Source organism: Rhamphochromis longiceps, linkage group LG8, assembly GCF_057381845.1.
Source record: "Rhamphochromis longiceps isolate RC_006_pf linkage group LG8, R_longiceps_female_GT1.1, whole genome shotgun sequence".
Taxonomy (NCBI): Eukaryota; Metazoa; Chordata; class Actinopteri; order Cichliformes; family Cichlidae; genus Rhamphochromis; species Rhamphochromis longiceps.
The window spans coordinates 13,407,657-13,420,064 of NC_140564.1; the positions used below are offsets into that span (position 1 = coordinate 13,407,657).

At 42.5% G+C, this 12,408-nt stretch overlaps 1 protein-coding gene across 2 annotated transcripts; it reads left to right on the forward strand.

Moving 5' to 3' along the window:
* The first annotated feature begins 3,748 nt into the window (after window positions 1-3,748).
* On the forward strand, window positions 3,749-9,975 carry LOC146663199 (uncharacterized). Of its 2 annotated transcripts, none has more exons than XM_085415827.1 (9): window positions 3,749-3,842; window positions 4,774-4,865; window positions 5,048-5,110; window positions 7,109-7,270; window positions 7,895-8,089; window positions 8,217-8,372; window positions 8,488-8,633; window positions 8,726-8,921; window positions 9,713-9,975. In XM_085415827.1, the coding sequence occupies exons 3-9, from the start codon at window positions 5,048-5,050 to the stop codon at window positions 9,728-9,730; spliced, it is 936 nt and encodes a 311-aa protein (XP_085271953.1). In that variant the 5' UTR covers window positions 3,749-3,842; window positions 4,774-4,865; the 3' UTR covers window positions 9,731-9,975. The 2 variants fall into 2 exon arrangements, with proteins under 2 accessions (XP_085271953.1, XP_085271952.1); XM_085415826.1 differs by having other exon boundaries at window positions 3,757-3,838.
* The last annotated feature ends 2,433 nt before the right edge of the window (window positions 9,976-12,408 follow it).

Consider the following 12,408-nt stretch of genomic DNA (forward strand, 5'->3'; position numbering starts at 1 on the left):
GGGAGTAACAGAGCCTTGATAAGTAAATTGTACAAATGTATGACTAAGCTCAAAGGGAACTCAATGATTTACACAAAGCAGAAATGGACATTGTGATTACAGAAGATGGGTGGGCACGGATCTGGGAGACACAGTTTACCACAACTAACTCCAACATGTGGCGGGACTTCTGCTGGAAGAACATTATACGCTATTTCATAACGCCTAAACAGAAGTCTAAATTCAGTGCTACACCTGCGTTTTGCTGGAGGAATTGTGGGGAAGACATGGCTGATTACAGTCATATATTCTGGTCCTGCCCACTCATACGACCCTTCTGGACGGAAGTTGTAAAGATAATTACAGAGGTGTTGGGAATCCACATGTCTTGTACATTTACCTCATTGTATCTGGGATATTTTACAGACAATTTAGTTGCAGATGATGTTTATCTTCTGAAAGTTCTCTTGGCTTCTGCGAAGAAGGCCATAACAAAACGCTGGCTCTGTAGAGATCCTCCCACTGTAACACTTTTTACCTCTATAGTGGAGGACATCAAATTGATGGAATGTATGACTTTCACTCTGCGACTGCAGGGAGATTTGGGAAGGAGACGATGGAGAAAATGGCTGGACTTTACAGTGGCAGCACCCTTTAATGCATAGAATTAGTAATGCAGACTTGCTGACGTATGTATGTGTGGATGTGCAGATGTATGTTATCTTCCCATGACCTCATACTGTTTCTGTTTTTTCCTTTTTATTTTATCTTGTTGCATAAAAATGTTCCTAAACAAATAAAAAGTGTCAACGGGAAAAAAATAAAAATAATAAAAAAATAAAAAGCGCTCCCTGTACTCCAAATGACCTCAGCTGCCTCTGCAGGTAGAGTCTGCTCTGGCCCTTCCTGTAAAGAGCATCAGTGTTGTGGCTCCAGTCCAGTTTATTATTCAGGTGAACACCCAGGTACCTAGAAGAGTCCACTATCTCAATGTCCACTCCCTGGATGTTCACCAGTGTCAGTGTGGTGGGTCTGCGTCTCCGGAAGTCCACCACCAACTCCTTGGTTTTCCCGGCGTTGATCAGCAGGTGGTTCTGCTGACACCAGTCCACAAAGTCCAGAGTCCACTGTCTGTACTCTGAGTCGTCCTCACCTGTGATGAGGCCGACTATGGCAGAGTCGGCAGAGAACTTCTGTAGGTGGCAGCATCGGGAGTTGATGGAGAAGTCTGGAGTGTAGCGGGTGAAGAGGAACGGTGCCAGCACAGTTCCCTGTGGGGCCCCCGTACTGCAGACCAGCGTATCAGAGATACATACTGTGGACGTTCTGTGAGGTAGTCCAGTATCCACTGGGACATGTGGTGGTCCACTCCCGATAGCTCCAGCTTGTCTCTCAGAAGTCGTGGCTGGATGGTGTTAAAAGCACTGGGGAAAGAAAAAAAAAAAAAATCAAAGAACATGATCCTCACAGTGCTTCCAGGCTTCTCCAGGTGAGTCAGAGTTCAGTGCAGGAAGTAGATAATGGCATCCTCCACCCCAATGCCAGGCTGGTAAGCAAACTGTAGTGGATCCAATGAAGACCTCACCAGGGGGTGCAGATGGTTTAGAACCAACCTCTCAAGGGTCTTCATCAGATGCGATGTCAGGGCTACCGGCCTGTAGCTGCTGAGGTCCTTGGGATGGGAGGTCTTTGGTACCGGTACCACACAGGATGTCTTCCACAGCTGTGGTACTTTCCCCAGTGACAGGCTCAGGTTGAACAGATAGCCTAGGATGCCACACAGTTCATCTGCGCAGCATCTCAGGAGCCTGGAGCTGATGCCATCTGGACCTGCAGCCTTCCGCACTTTGATCTTGCGAAGCTCGTTCCTCACTTGAAGTGCTGAGATAGAAAGAGTGGATTTTGGGGGAGAGGGGGTGTATGTTGGAGTCCACAGAAGCCGGGGGTGAGTGTAATGACTGGGAGTTGGGAGGTGTGAAGCTGAGAGGTGTGAAGTCCTGAGATGAAGGACAGGCAGTCCCTGAAGATGAGGGAGACTGCAGCAGGGGGGGGGGACGATGCTGTGGGAGGGGTGGGTGGTTGATCAAACCTATTAAAATATTTATTTAGGTCATTCACCCACCCCAAGTCTCCTGCAGCCTGGGGGGTTGGTTTGTCTTGAGATTGTCTTCAGGCTGTTCCAAACCCCTCTGATGTTGTCCTGCTGCAGCTGCTCTTCCATCTTCCTCCTGTAGTTTTCCTTCCCTTGCCTTATCTTCCATTTCATCCTCTTCTGGACGACTCTCAGCTCCTGTTTGTCTCCAGATCTAAAGACTCTTCTTCTCCTTAATTGAATCCGCCTTAATTTCAGGATTTATCCATGGCTTGTTGTTAGAAAAACACCGTACCTTTTTGATGGGTACGGTGTTGTCCACACAGAAGTTCATGTAATCCGTAATGCAGTCTGTGATGCTGTTGAGGTCATCCTCCAGGGGGCTGCAGAGGTTGTCCCACACAGAACAGAAACAGTCCCTCAGGGCCTCTTCAGTCTCTGCCGACCATTTCTTTACTGTGTGTTTCACAACTGGTTCTCTGTATACCAGAGGTTTATACACAACCTTACCACTGTGTGGCTGTAACTGCAGCCATCAGACTCATTTTATGGACTTTTATTGGGGGGGGGGGGAGTGTTGTAGTGTAGCTCTTGAAATGAGTATCATTTCATTATGATGATACAAATAGTAAAATATCAATGTAAATCCTGACACACACACACACACACACACACACACACACACACACGTAACCAGTAGTGGTTTTTGATACGGGCAACATGGGCGGTTGCCCGGGGGCGGCATCACGGGCATCGGCAAAAATAAATAAATAAAATTGCTCGTACTCCTGCTGCCCCGACATCAGTCGGGGCATATCGGGAATGGCATAGGCACCGATCGGTTTTCTATCACCCATTTGCTGGGAGTAAGGGCACCCTCCGTTTGCAAGGTGCGCCTGCTGCTTGCGGCACAGGGAGGAGAGGGTGGGGGACTTAAAATTTGCACCGATGTTTTTCTGAAATTCTATACGCGAAAAGTGAGTGTGAGAACCCTCGGTGCGTCTGCTCGCTGCTGAAGTCAAAGTAAACTTTGTCATCTCCGCTACATACAGTCCAGTATATAGAGAGACGAGAGGACGAGGCTCCAGCTACAGCAGTGTAAGAAAACAAATGATAAATATAAGAAGAGTAAGAAAATAAATATACACTTTAGGACTCGGGGTAAAGGGATCAATAACAATTTAAAATTTATATTTTGATGATTTAAAGACACATACCACACACCACGGAAAGGGGAGGGAGACCTTCTGCCCCCAAATAGAGCACATGTCATTCATAATGATATAAATCCAAGCCCATTATGTATTCATGATTTGAATCCTGGGTTGTGTGAAATCCCAGAAATACACCTTAAACAAAGTGAATCTGAACTAGGTGTAGGTCTATTAGGTTAAGTTGTGGTGATCCTCGAGTTGGGGGATGGGTGTTCATACTGGAGTGCAAAATTAAAACCAATGGAAGATGGACAAGAAAAGTTCAAAGCCATCAGCTGCCCAGTTTAGAAAAAAAGAGAAAAGAAGAGGAGAAACGAGCAAAAGATACAGATAAGAAGATGTGTCATTGGATAATGGCAGGTCATCCTGAAACAATCAGAATACTTTATTAATCCCTAAGGATGGCTAGGACCGCCACTGCACGTAACTTACATGAGGTGGGCGGGCGTAATTTGCCCTGTAGCGAAGTGCTGTGCGGATCTGACGCATCTGGATCGTTGCTGCTCCCTACCTGCTAAAGCTGCATTTTATCAAGCTTTCCCAGAGAAGTAAAGTACGTAAGTTCATCTCTAAATGTTTGTAAAGTATTCCTGCGTTACAGATATATGAAGTTCCGACGTCTGTGTGTTGTCATTGGCTTTATTCCGCGATACTTCCATGGTTGCCCGGTCAACCTCATCATGGAAGTGCACAGTTTTAAAAAAAAAAAAAAAAAGAAAAAAAAAAAATCCCCCCCCCCCCCCAAAAAAAAAAAATACTATGAAAAACTTTTTTCATTAAAATTTTCAATGTTAGGTTAAATGTAATAGAAACTACTTCGACTCTAGGCCTTAGACCAGGGGTCGGCAACCCTGGGCACGCATGCCACAGCTTGGTTAACGATGTGACGCTGCAATCAGGCATACCGGGCATGTGACCAATGGCGCTTTTTCCACGGGCGGCTCAGGGTATTGGGAGTGTCCACTTAATACTACACAGTGTAGTATTAAGTGGATGTGTCATCATCTCACATGATTGCAGGAATACATGATGACTGATGGGAGTGTCATCATCTCCCAATCATGCATGATGGGAGTGTCATCATCTCCCAATCATGCATGATGGGAGTGTCATCATCTCCCATGATGCAATCATGCCATTTAACCATATAGTGTAGTCTACACTATATGGTTAAATGGCATTTTAGTTAATATAAAGCAAAGGATTGGGGCACTTCAAATAATTTTATCTCAACAATAGTCAGAAAATTGAATCATCATAAAGACATTTAATATTTATTACTTTTTTTTTTTTTTTTAAATTCCCATTACTTTATTATAGCACTAGGAGTAAATAATGCGGGGAGTATTCTGTATCAGCACCATGATGCAAACTTGTGGCCATAGTATATACAGCATTCTGGAGAAGGTATAAAATGTTACTGTGTGTGCCTTTTATGTGGAGATTTTTTTTTTTTTAAATTATTACTAATGATATAACATTGTCCAGGACATACCTTGTAAGGAGGAGGAAACCGTGACAAACGCAGCTCTGTGAGGCTGCTAAAGGCAGTGGATCCAGCTGGTGAGGGATCTGCACAGGTAACAATAACACATGTACCAGTTGTTGCATTGCAATAACTTTCAAGTATAATAAACACACCTGCAATGTTTTGATTGTATAATATTTTTCTATCATTACTCTATCATGGATTAAGTCCAAGAGTTGTTAAGGGTGGATAATTCAATAATTAATGCAATACCAAATTTTGCCTTGTTCTCAGATGGACCGCAAGTGGAGTGCGAAAGCTCAGATGTGGAGATGGAAGGAGGAAGAGCGGCAAAGAGTGAGTCCACGGAAGCCAGTGCTAAATTAAAGTGAAAAAAATAAATAAAAGAACTTCACCATGACAATGAAACTGCATAAAAGCTACAGAATGAAAGCCTTTTTCTCCACACAGTTTCAACATTTCATTCAATTTCCAGAACACACACACACGAAGCTGACCCCATGCCAACAGTTGTAGCACTCTCATGTGATGCGATGAGCAAATGATCACTCTGGATGTTAGTCCGCTGTAAAACTTTAATGCGTCCTCCAGCACACGACAAAACATAACGGCAGTACCCGAAGAACAACCTCCCCCCCAAAATACTATTTCGGTTGGACTAGCCCCCACAGTTACGGCAGGTCTGCATAAACAAATATTGCTTGGTGATCATTTAACCAATGATCTACACCAGTGGCAACATGGAAGCTCTTATCTCTGCCCTGTGTTTCCATTGGACTCTTCGCACCACAATCCAGCTGTGCCCCACAGACAACGCTTCCCTGGCTCGCTGCAACAGCAGCCTCCCTCGTGGCGACGCCTTGTCAATGTTACTGGCGCCAGACCTAGGGGAATCTGGATGGGCAGCAAGCGGCACACAGGCTAGAGAGTACTGCGTAGCCAAGTATGGGCAAAATGTGGATTAATAGAGAGGACGACGAAGTTAGTGTCTTGCTCAGGCTGGAGCGCTTTTATTTCTGAGCTGCGGATTCACTGAGCCCGAGTCCCTCTGGTAGTTCCACAGCAGTGCAAGAACACCATCTACTGACATAATGAGGTGTAACCTCAGGATGGCAACGCATAGCAGTGTTAGAATAAGGCGACGTTCACACTGCAGGCGAAAGCGCATCAATCCGACTTTTTTTTACCCCATGCGACCCATATCCGATCATGGTGAGACAGTGTGAACAGCACAAATACTCGATTTTGCTCTACAAGGGTCTGATATCCACTTATGGGGACATTATACTGCTACTGTTCTATCGAAATTTTAAACGAATATCCTCATATGTGGCTCTTATTTTTCTTAGAAACAAAAATTAGGTAAAAAAAAAAAAAAATCAAAATCTGGTAATTCTTTGTTTTTACATTCATCAGGTCCCATTCAGCCCAAATATCAAAGAGAAATTAAAAATGCATGTAATGGAAGAGTTTGGGTCTTAGGAGGTTAAGGGCCATCAGTCAAACAATACTGTTTGGTCTGAGTCTAAACAGAGAGCGTTGTGTGTGACGTCTTCTTCTGCGTATGTGGGCCGCTTTGTGGGTTCACACTAGAGCGCGTTTGCTGTCACATTTTATTTGTAGTGTGAACAAAATTAAACATGTAGCGTTTTCCAACCTACTACATAATGAAAGATACTGACCAGAAACATTGTCTGTGAAGCTGCAACCAGTGAACGACAGTGGAAAACAGTACTCACGAATGCAGGCAAAGGTTCACGTCTTTTAATCACGCACGCTGTTTTCCACCGGTCGCCTTTTCTGTGGTAGGAATTGGACACCAAGTCGCACCGATCAGCCCGTCTTCACGCAAGCCGTTTCATCTAGCGTCTACATGCTCCTTCCTCCCGGAATCTGGGCCTCTCCCTCATTGAGGTGCTGACCCAGCTTTTCTAACAGATCCTTTCAGCAGCTGATAGGCCACATCAGGGCACACCCAACACCTCAACAGGTGCCTGCTATTGACTAATTTGTCCACTGTCCAGTCAGTCCATAGTGGATTAAAACAATGTCATACATAAACACTAAAAACATGCATCACAAATATCAAAGTAAAATCATGCAAATAAAATCAGAACCACACATACAAATAAACATTAAAATCAGCATAAAACAGACTATAAAACAAATACAAATTTCCACTGTGTGACAGTAACCAAGCACAGTGTCCAACCTAAAGAATTACTAAACTCTAATCAGCAGTAATTTGTTGGTGTGTTTGCACTTTAAACAATTAATGTTACTGTTTGAAGTATGTAGCAAAACTAAAAGACTGAATGAGTGTTTTCCATGCAGAAGCACCTTCGCCTTACTCGTTGGATTCTGCTGATCAACCTGCTGGTCTTCTGGGTCTCTGCAGTCCAAGCAGCAAAATGCCCACAGGAGTGTTGCTGTGTCCAGCTCAATGTGACCTGTGTCAACAAGAACCTGACCCAGGTTCCTCCTAATGTTGATGAGGTATCTATAAACATATACACTTACTCATCAGTTTGTTAGATACACCTTGCTAGCAACCGGATACGACCAAAAGGATACAACCGCATCCTCTTCTATCTTCAGAACTGCCTTAATTTTTCATGCATAGATTCAACAAGGTCCTAAAGCATTCCTCCCAGATTTTGGTCCGTATTAGCATGATAACATCACACAGCTGCCTGCTGCACATCTAAGATGCAAATCTCCTGTTCCACCACATTCAAAAGATGCTTTATTGGACTGAGATCTGGTGACTGTGGAGAAAATATGAGTACAGTAATTTCAGTGTCATATTCATGGAACATGTTTGAGATGATTTGAGCTCTGTGGTACGCTATCCTGCTGGAAGCAGCCATCAGAAGTTGAATGCACTGTGGTCATAAAGGGATGGAAATGATTAGCAACAACAGTCGGGTAAGCTGTGGAGTTTAAACAATCCTCAAAAATGGGGCTGTTTAAACAATTCTGTTGAACAGGTGTTTATTTCGAGGCAAATACAAATTTTAATACCCCTGTTAAAGAATGATAAGGCTTCGGCTAAACTTCTCAAGCTGTAGTACCTATTAAATACTTATTATTATCCTCTAATATGTAATCTCCTTATAGAGAACAGTCAAACTGGACCTTCAAGGTAATGACATACAGGAACTCCCCACTGGGGCTTTCATGCACACCCCCTACCTGACTCACCTGTCGCTGCAGCGCTGTAACATCCACAAGGTGAAGGAGGGGGCGTTCCGTGGCCTCGGTCGCCTGGTCTTCCTCAACCTTGCCAACAACAACATTGACATCCTCTACCAGGTATTCTTAGACTTAAACCACATATATCCCATTGTCATTTTAAGTGGTTTTTAAAAAAATAAAAATTAACTTCAAGAAGTCTACCCAACAATTTTTAGTGCAGTCCTTGGTTTTTTTATGATTCTAGGAGTCATTTGACGGTTTGTCCTCACTAAAGCAGCTTATTATTGACCGTAATCGTGTGGAAGAGATCCAGCCTGGAGCGTTCTCTCAGCTGGGCTCCCTCAACCTGCTCTCCCTCTCACACAATCAGCTGGTTTACATCCCTAATATGGCATTCCAGGTACTCACACTAAACCGTGTGTACAAAATACTTCAAAATGGAAATTTCAAAGATTTTACAGATATGCACCTGTTGCTGGAGCCTTAAATAAAATGCCAGCTTCCTTTGCTTTCAGGGCCTGCAGAATATCAAGAAGCTTCGTCTTAGTAACAACTGTCTAATCTACCTGGATACTGAAGCCTTTGTCGAACTGGTTAACCTAAGACGTCTGAACCTGTCCAGGAATCCAATCCTCTGCAACCGTTGCCTGCGTCCACTAAGGTACGATGGGCTGTTGTTGGTCATGTACTGACAGCTTCAGGAAACCTCAGGAAAGTGATCAGCACGATTTTCTCCCCCCCCCCATTCTGCAGAGAGTGGGCTTTGTGTAACAAAGTGAAGCTGGTGGGGACTTGTGGAGGGCCATCCCATCTTTCAGGTGAGAGACTGAACGCTGTCCACCCTCCTAAGCTGAGATGCCAGAGTGAGGAAGAGGAAGCAGCAGGGATCATACCACGACCCACTGAAGAACCGAACAAGGTCAAGTGTCCTGCACACTGTGTCTGTGAGGTGAGTGTCACTAGTTTTTTGTATATTTATATTTTGTTTAATGCCTACCATATTTTCCAAACTGACTTTAACCTCTTTACCTGCGTTTGCCAATATAGTTACATATATATATAGGATATAGTTGAACACATTGAGGAATACGCTGGATTCTTGATTAGGTTAGAAAATCAATGCCAAGTTTAAGTCTGTAAAAACTACGGCTGATTTGCCGTTTTTCCATGTTTGTCTTTTTAATCTACCAGTTAACAGCCCTCAAGTTCATTGATTGAAAAAGGTTTTAAATTGAGCCAGGTTTGATGTTTTCCTCTACTTTGGATATTAATGTAAGCTACGATGGTTTCAAATTTAACATACATAGAATAGAATAGAATAGAATTCAACTTTATTGTCATTGCACATGCACAGGTACAGGGCAACGAAATGCACATCAGAATGAATCAGTTGTCCTAACTAACTCTTAAGAGGTTCGTATTTGATCAGAAGTAAAGAAACAACACTTTTAAAATCCAAGTTAGTGGTCTGACTTTAGCTCCTCTAATGTGTGACTGCCCCCTACTGCCACTATGCATGTAAGACAGCTGCAAGTCAATAATGTAGTTAAATAGGACTGAAGTTTGGACGCTGAGAGATTCTAATATGTGGAAAAAATGTTTTGCATGTGTGAATGTTTATTACAGGAACAAAACCATTTTCCAAAGATGCATCTTTATCTGTTAAGATTAGCTTTAAGGTCATCATATTATACCATAACTAACACTAGTAACTAATTTGGATCTTTTCTCTTTATCTAGATGGATGGAGAAAGTTAATCTGAAGGTGCGAGCCACCTGTGCCAAATGAAGGGTATTTCCTTCTATATAGTGTCGTTTATTTTATTTTTAAGTAATCTTTTGACTTGTATTGTATGCAGCATTTTACTTTTCAAACCATTTATTTGTGTAAATGAGTTTGTAAATAATGTTATTCCTGTTTCTTTGTTTAGATTGTATCGTTAACCTATTTCTTAATGGTAGAGACTAATGAGGTGCATGTGTGTGTAAAATTCTGTACAAAACAAGTAAGATTTTGACAACCGAGGTTGTTTTAAAATGGTACCAGATGGTGCCAGAAAATAAAGTACATTTGTAAGAAATTTGACCAGTCTGCTGATGCTGTCTACATATCACCTTCCTTACCACTCGCTTTACACTACCTCACAGCCAGCAAAGGCCCCCAAAGCAACCAAACCCAAACCGATTGACCTCAACGGTCATCAGCAGGTCAAGATGCTCAAGGCCAAATCCAAAATTTGTGGGAGTCCAAACACAAAGCAGGGTGCAGCAAAGAAAGCTGCTAAAAAGCACAAATGTGTTTAAAATGATTAATGACTGTAACTTGAAGTGAAGTGAACATCCTACATTTAGTAAGTAATTGAGTTAAAATTTACTAAAAAAAAAAAGACAAAAAACTGAATTTATTTCAGAAACATGCTTTTAATCTCGGTTTAATTATCATTAGTGTTTCTGAAATAAATTGGGAAATTTGTAGAAGAGATCCCACCGGTGTGGCAGACGCTGATACAACTACTGATTTTTTGTGAAAACCTGGTTCAGGAGTGCTGAGACAGAAGTTGTGATGCAAACATTATTATAATCTATAAGTAAAATAAATAAAAAGGTGTTGTCTTTTTTTAAATGTATTTGAATAAATTCTTTAAAGGGAAATAAGAGCAACTTTAGGGAGAGTTTGTTTACTCACAGCTGTGATTGTGCTGCTCATAGGGACCAACCCATACTGCAGGATCATCATGATCAGGGACCAGAATAACTTTTATTTGCAGTTTCTTATATGACTTTATGTTGCACAACATCCTGTGTATTACCTCATATAGCTCTGTGTGTTGGTGGTATGAGAATGGAACGTAGCATTTAGATCACCTGTTTGATTGTGCATCTATTCCTTGAAGATAACTTTGGTTTACCTGATTAGTAATTTGTACCAAATGTTCTGTCTTAAATATAGTTCATCTAACAAACCTGACACCCTCTGTGTTTGTCTGAGTGTTTTCACAGTCATGTCTGCAACAGCCGCCTTTGAACTCATTCTAAGAAAATGTAATGGGGTTTTTTTGTTTTTTTTTTGAGTGGTGATGTTTATTAGCATCAGTCCTCAGAAAGCATCCATGTTGAACAAAACAGGTGAGATGAATAATGGAGCATCACATCAAAACACGATGAGTTAAACTTAAGGAATACAATCTGTCCAGTTAGGAAGCAGAAACTGTGATGAGTGTAGTTCACCTGCTTTGGTGTAAATAAAAGTGACAACAGGTGCATGAGAGGCAACAGAATAAACCCCCCTCTCACAGATCATTGATCTTATCCCTCCTGACTGATTCTCGCCACTACTGCATGAGACTGTCCCTGCATCGCACTGAGGCTTCACAGAAAGTCCAACTCCAGGATGACATATCCATAGGTGCTATCACAAGAAGGTACAGACTAAAGTGTGGAGGAGATGTGAGGAGCCGTGGATAGGGCTGTAGAATAGCATCAACCTAGCAGCAGGACCAGTGGCTGCTCAAGTGTATGAGGAGTAACAACCCCATAATATCATCTAGCATGACCAGTTTGGCAGTGTGGTAGAGATGGTCTGGGTAGGCATATCCTTGAAGAGAACACAGACCTCGACTTGGTATCCTGACTGCTGTAGGTACCAGAATGAAATCCTCCGACCGCAGCTGCCCCTCTGTGGGTCTTCCTTGGTCTCTTGTGTTCTGGGGGCCTCTGGATGTCTGGAGTTTTGATCTCCTCCATACCTGCTTGATACCATAAAGGACAGGGCTGTGGCTCCCCACACTCCCTAGCAGATCATTACATGGAGAAGCCTTTGGAATGCAAGCATGCTGATCCACACAGGTGTACACATGGGTATTCACAGACGCGGACTACAGCTTTCTTGGCTGCTGCCTCAAAGCACACTGTGCGCTGTCTATCTTGCGTGTTGCACAATATCGTTTATTATTTAGTAACTATTGATATCTACTGCTAGCTAGTTTATTGTGATGGTGCTTTTTTTTTCTATTATTATGTTGCTCTTTGTTGTTTGCTGTCTCCTCTGTTGTTTTCTCTCCATACAGGTGACCCAGGAGTTTTTTTTTTTTTTTTTGGTTTTTTTTGTTTGTTTGTTTTTCTCTCTTCCCCCCCTTCTCACCATCTCTTCTCCCCTTTGGTTTTCTTTCTTTCTCTCCCCCTCTTTCTTTCATTCTTTCCCCCTGTCCTATCCCACAGTTATGTCTGTCCCGTTTGCAACTGAAAATAAAATAAATTCATAATTATAATAAAGGTCAATCAAATGGACCAATATGGCAAGGCCATGATGATCCACTTGGTAAAATAAATCCGCTTGGCATCTTTCTTGGCCTCAAGACAACAATTCTGATGGCTATAGATCCAAACGGGACAACAAAAAAAAAAGAAAGAAATCCTCCGACCAAATGTGGGTGGAG

Bases quoted from the DNA above. Each gene is read 5' to 3' on its own strand.
- LOC146663199 (XM_085415827.1), top strand. From the start codon at position 5,048: ATGGACCGCAAGTGGAGTGCGAAAGCTCAGATGTGGAGATGGAAGGAG. The intron at 7,271-7,894 runs GTATCTATAAAC...ATCTCCTTATAG, and splicing joins TTCCTCCTAATGTTGATGAG to AGAACAGTCAAACTGGACCT. The intron at 8,634-8,725 runs GTACGATGGGCT...CCCATTCTGCAG, and splicing joins CGTTGCCTGCGTCCACTAAG to AGAGTGGGCTTTGTGTAACA.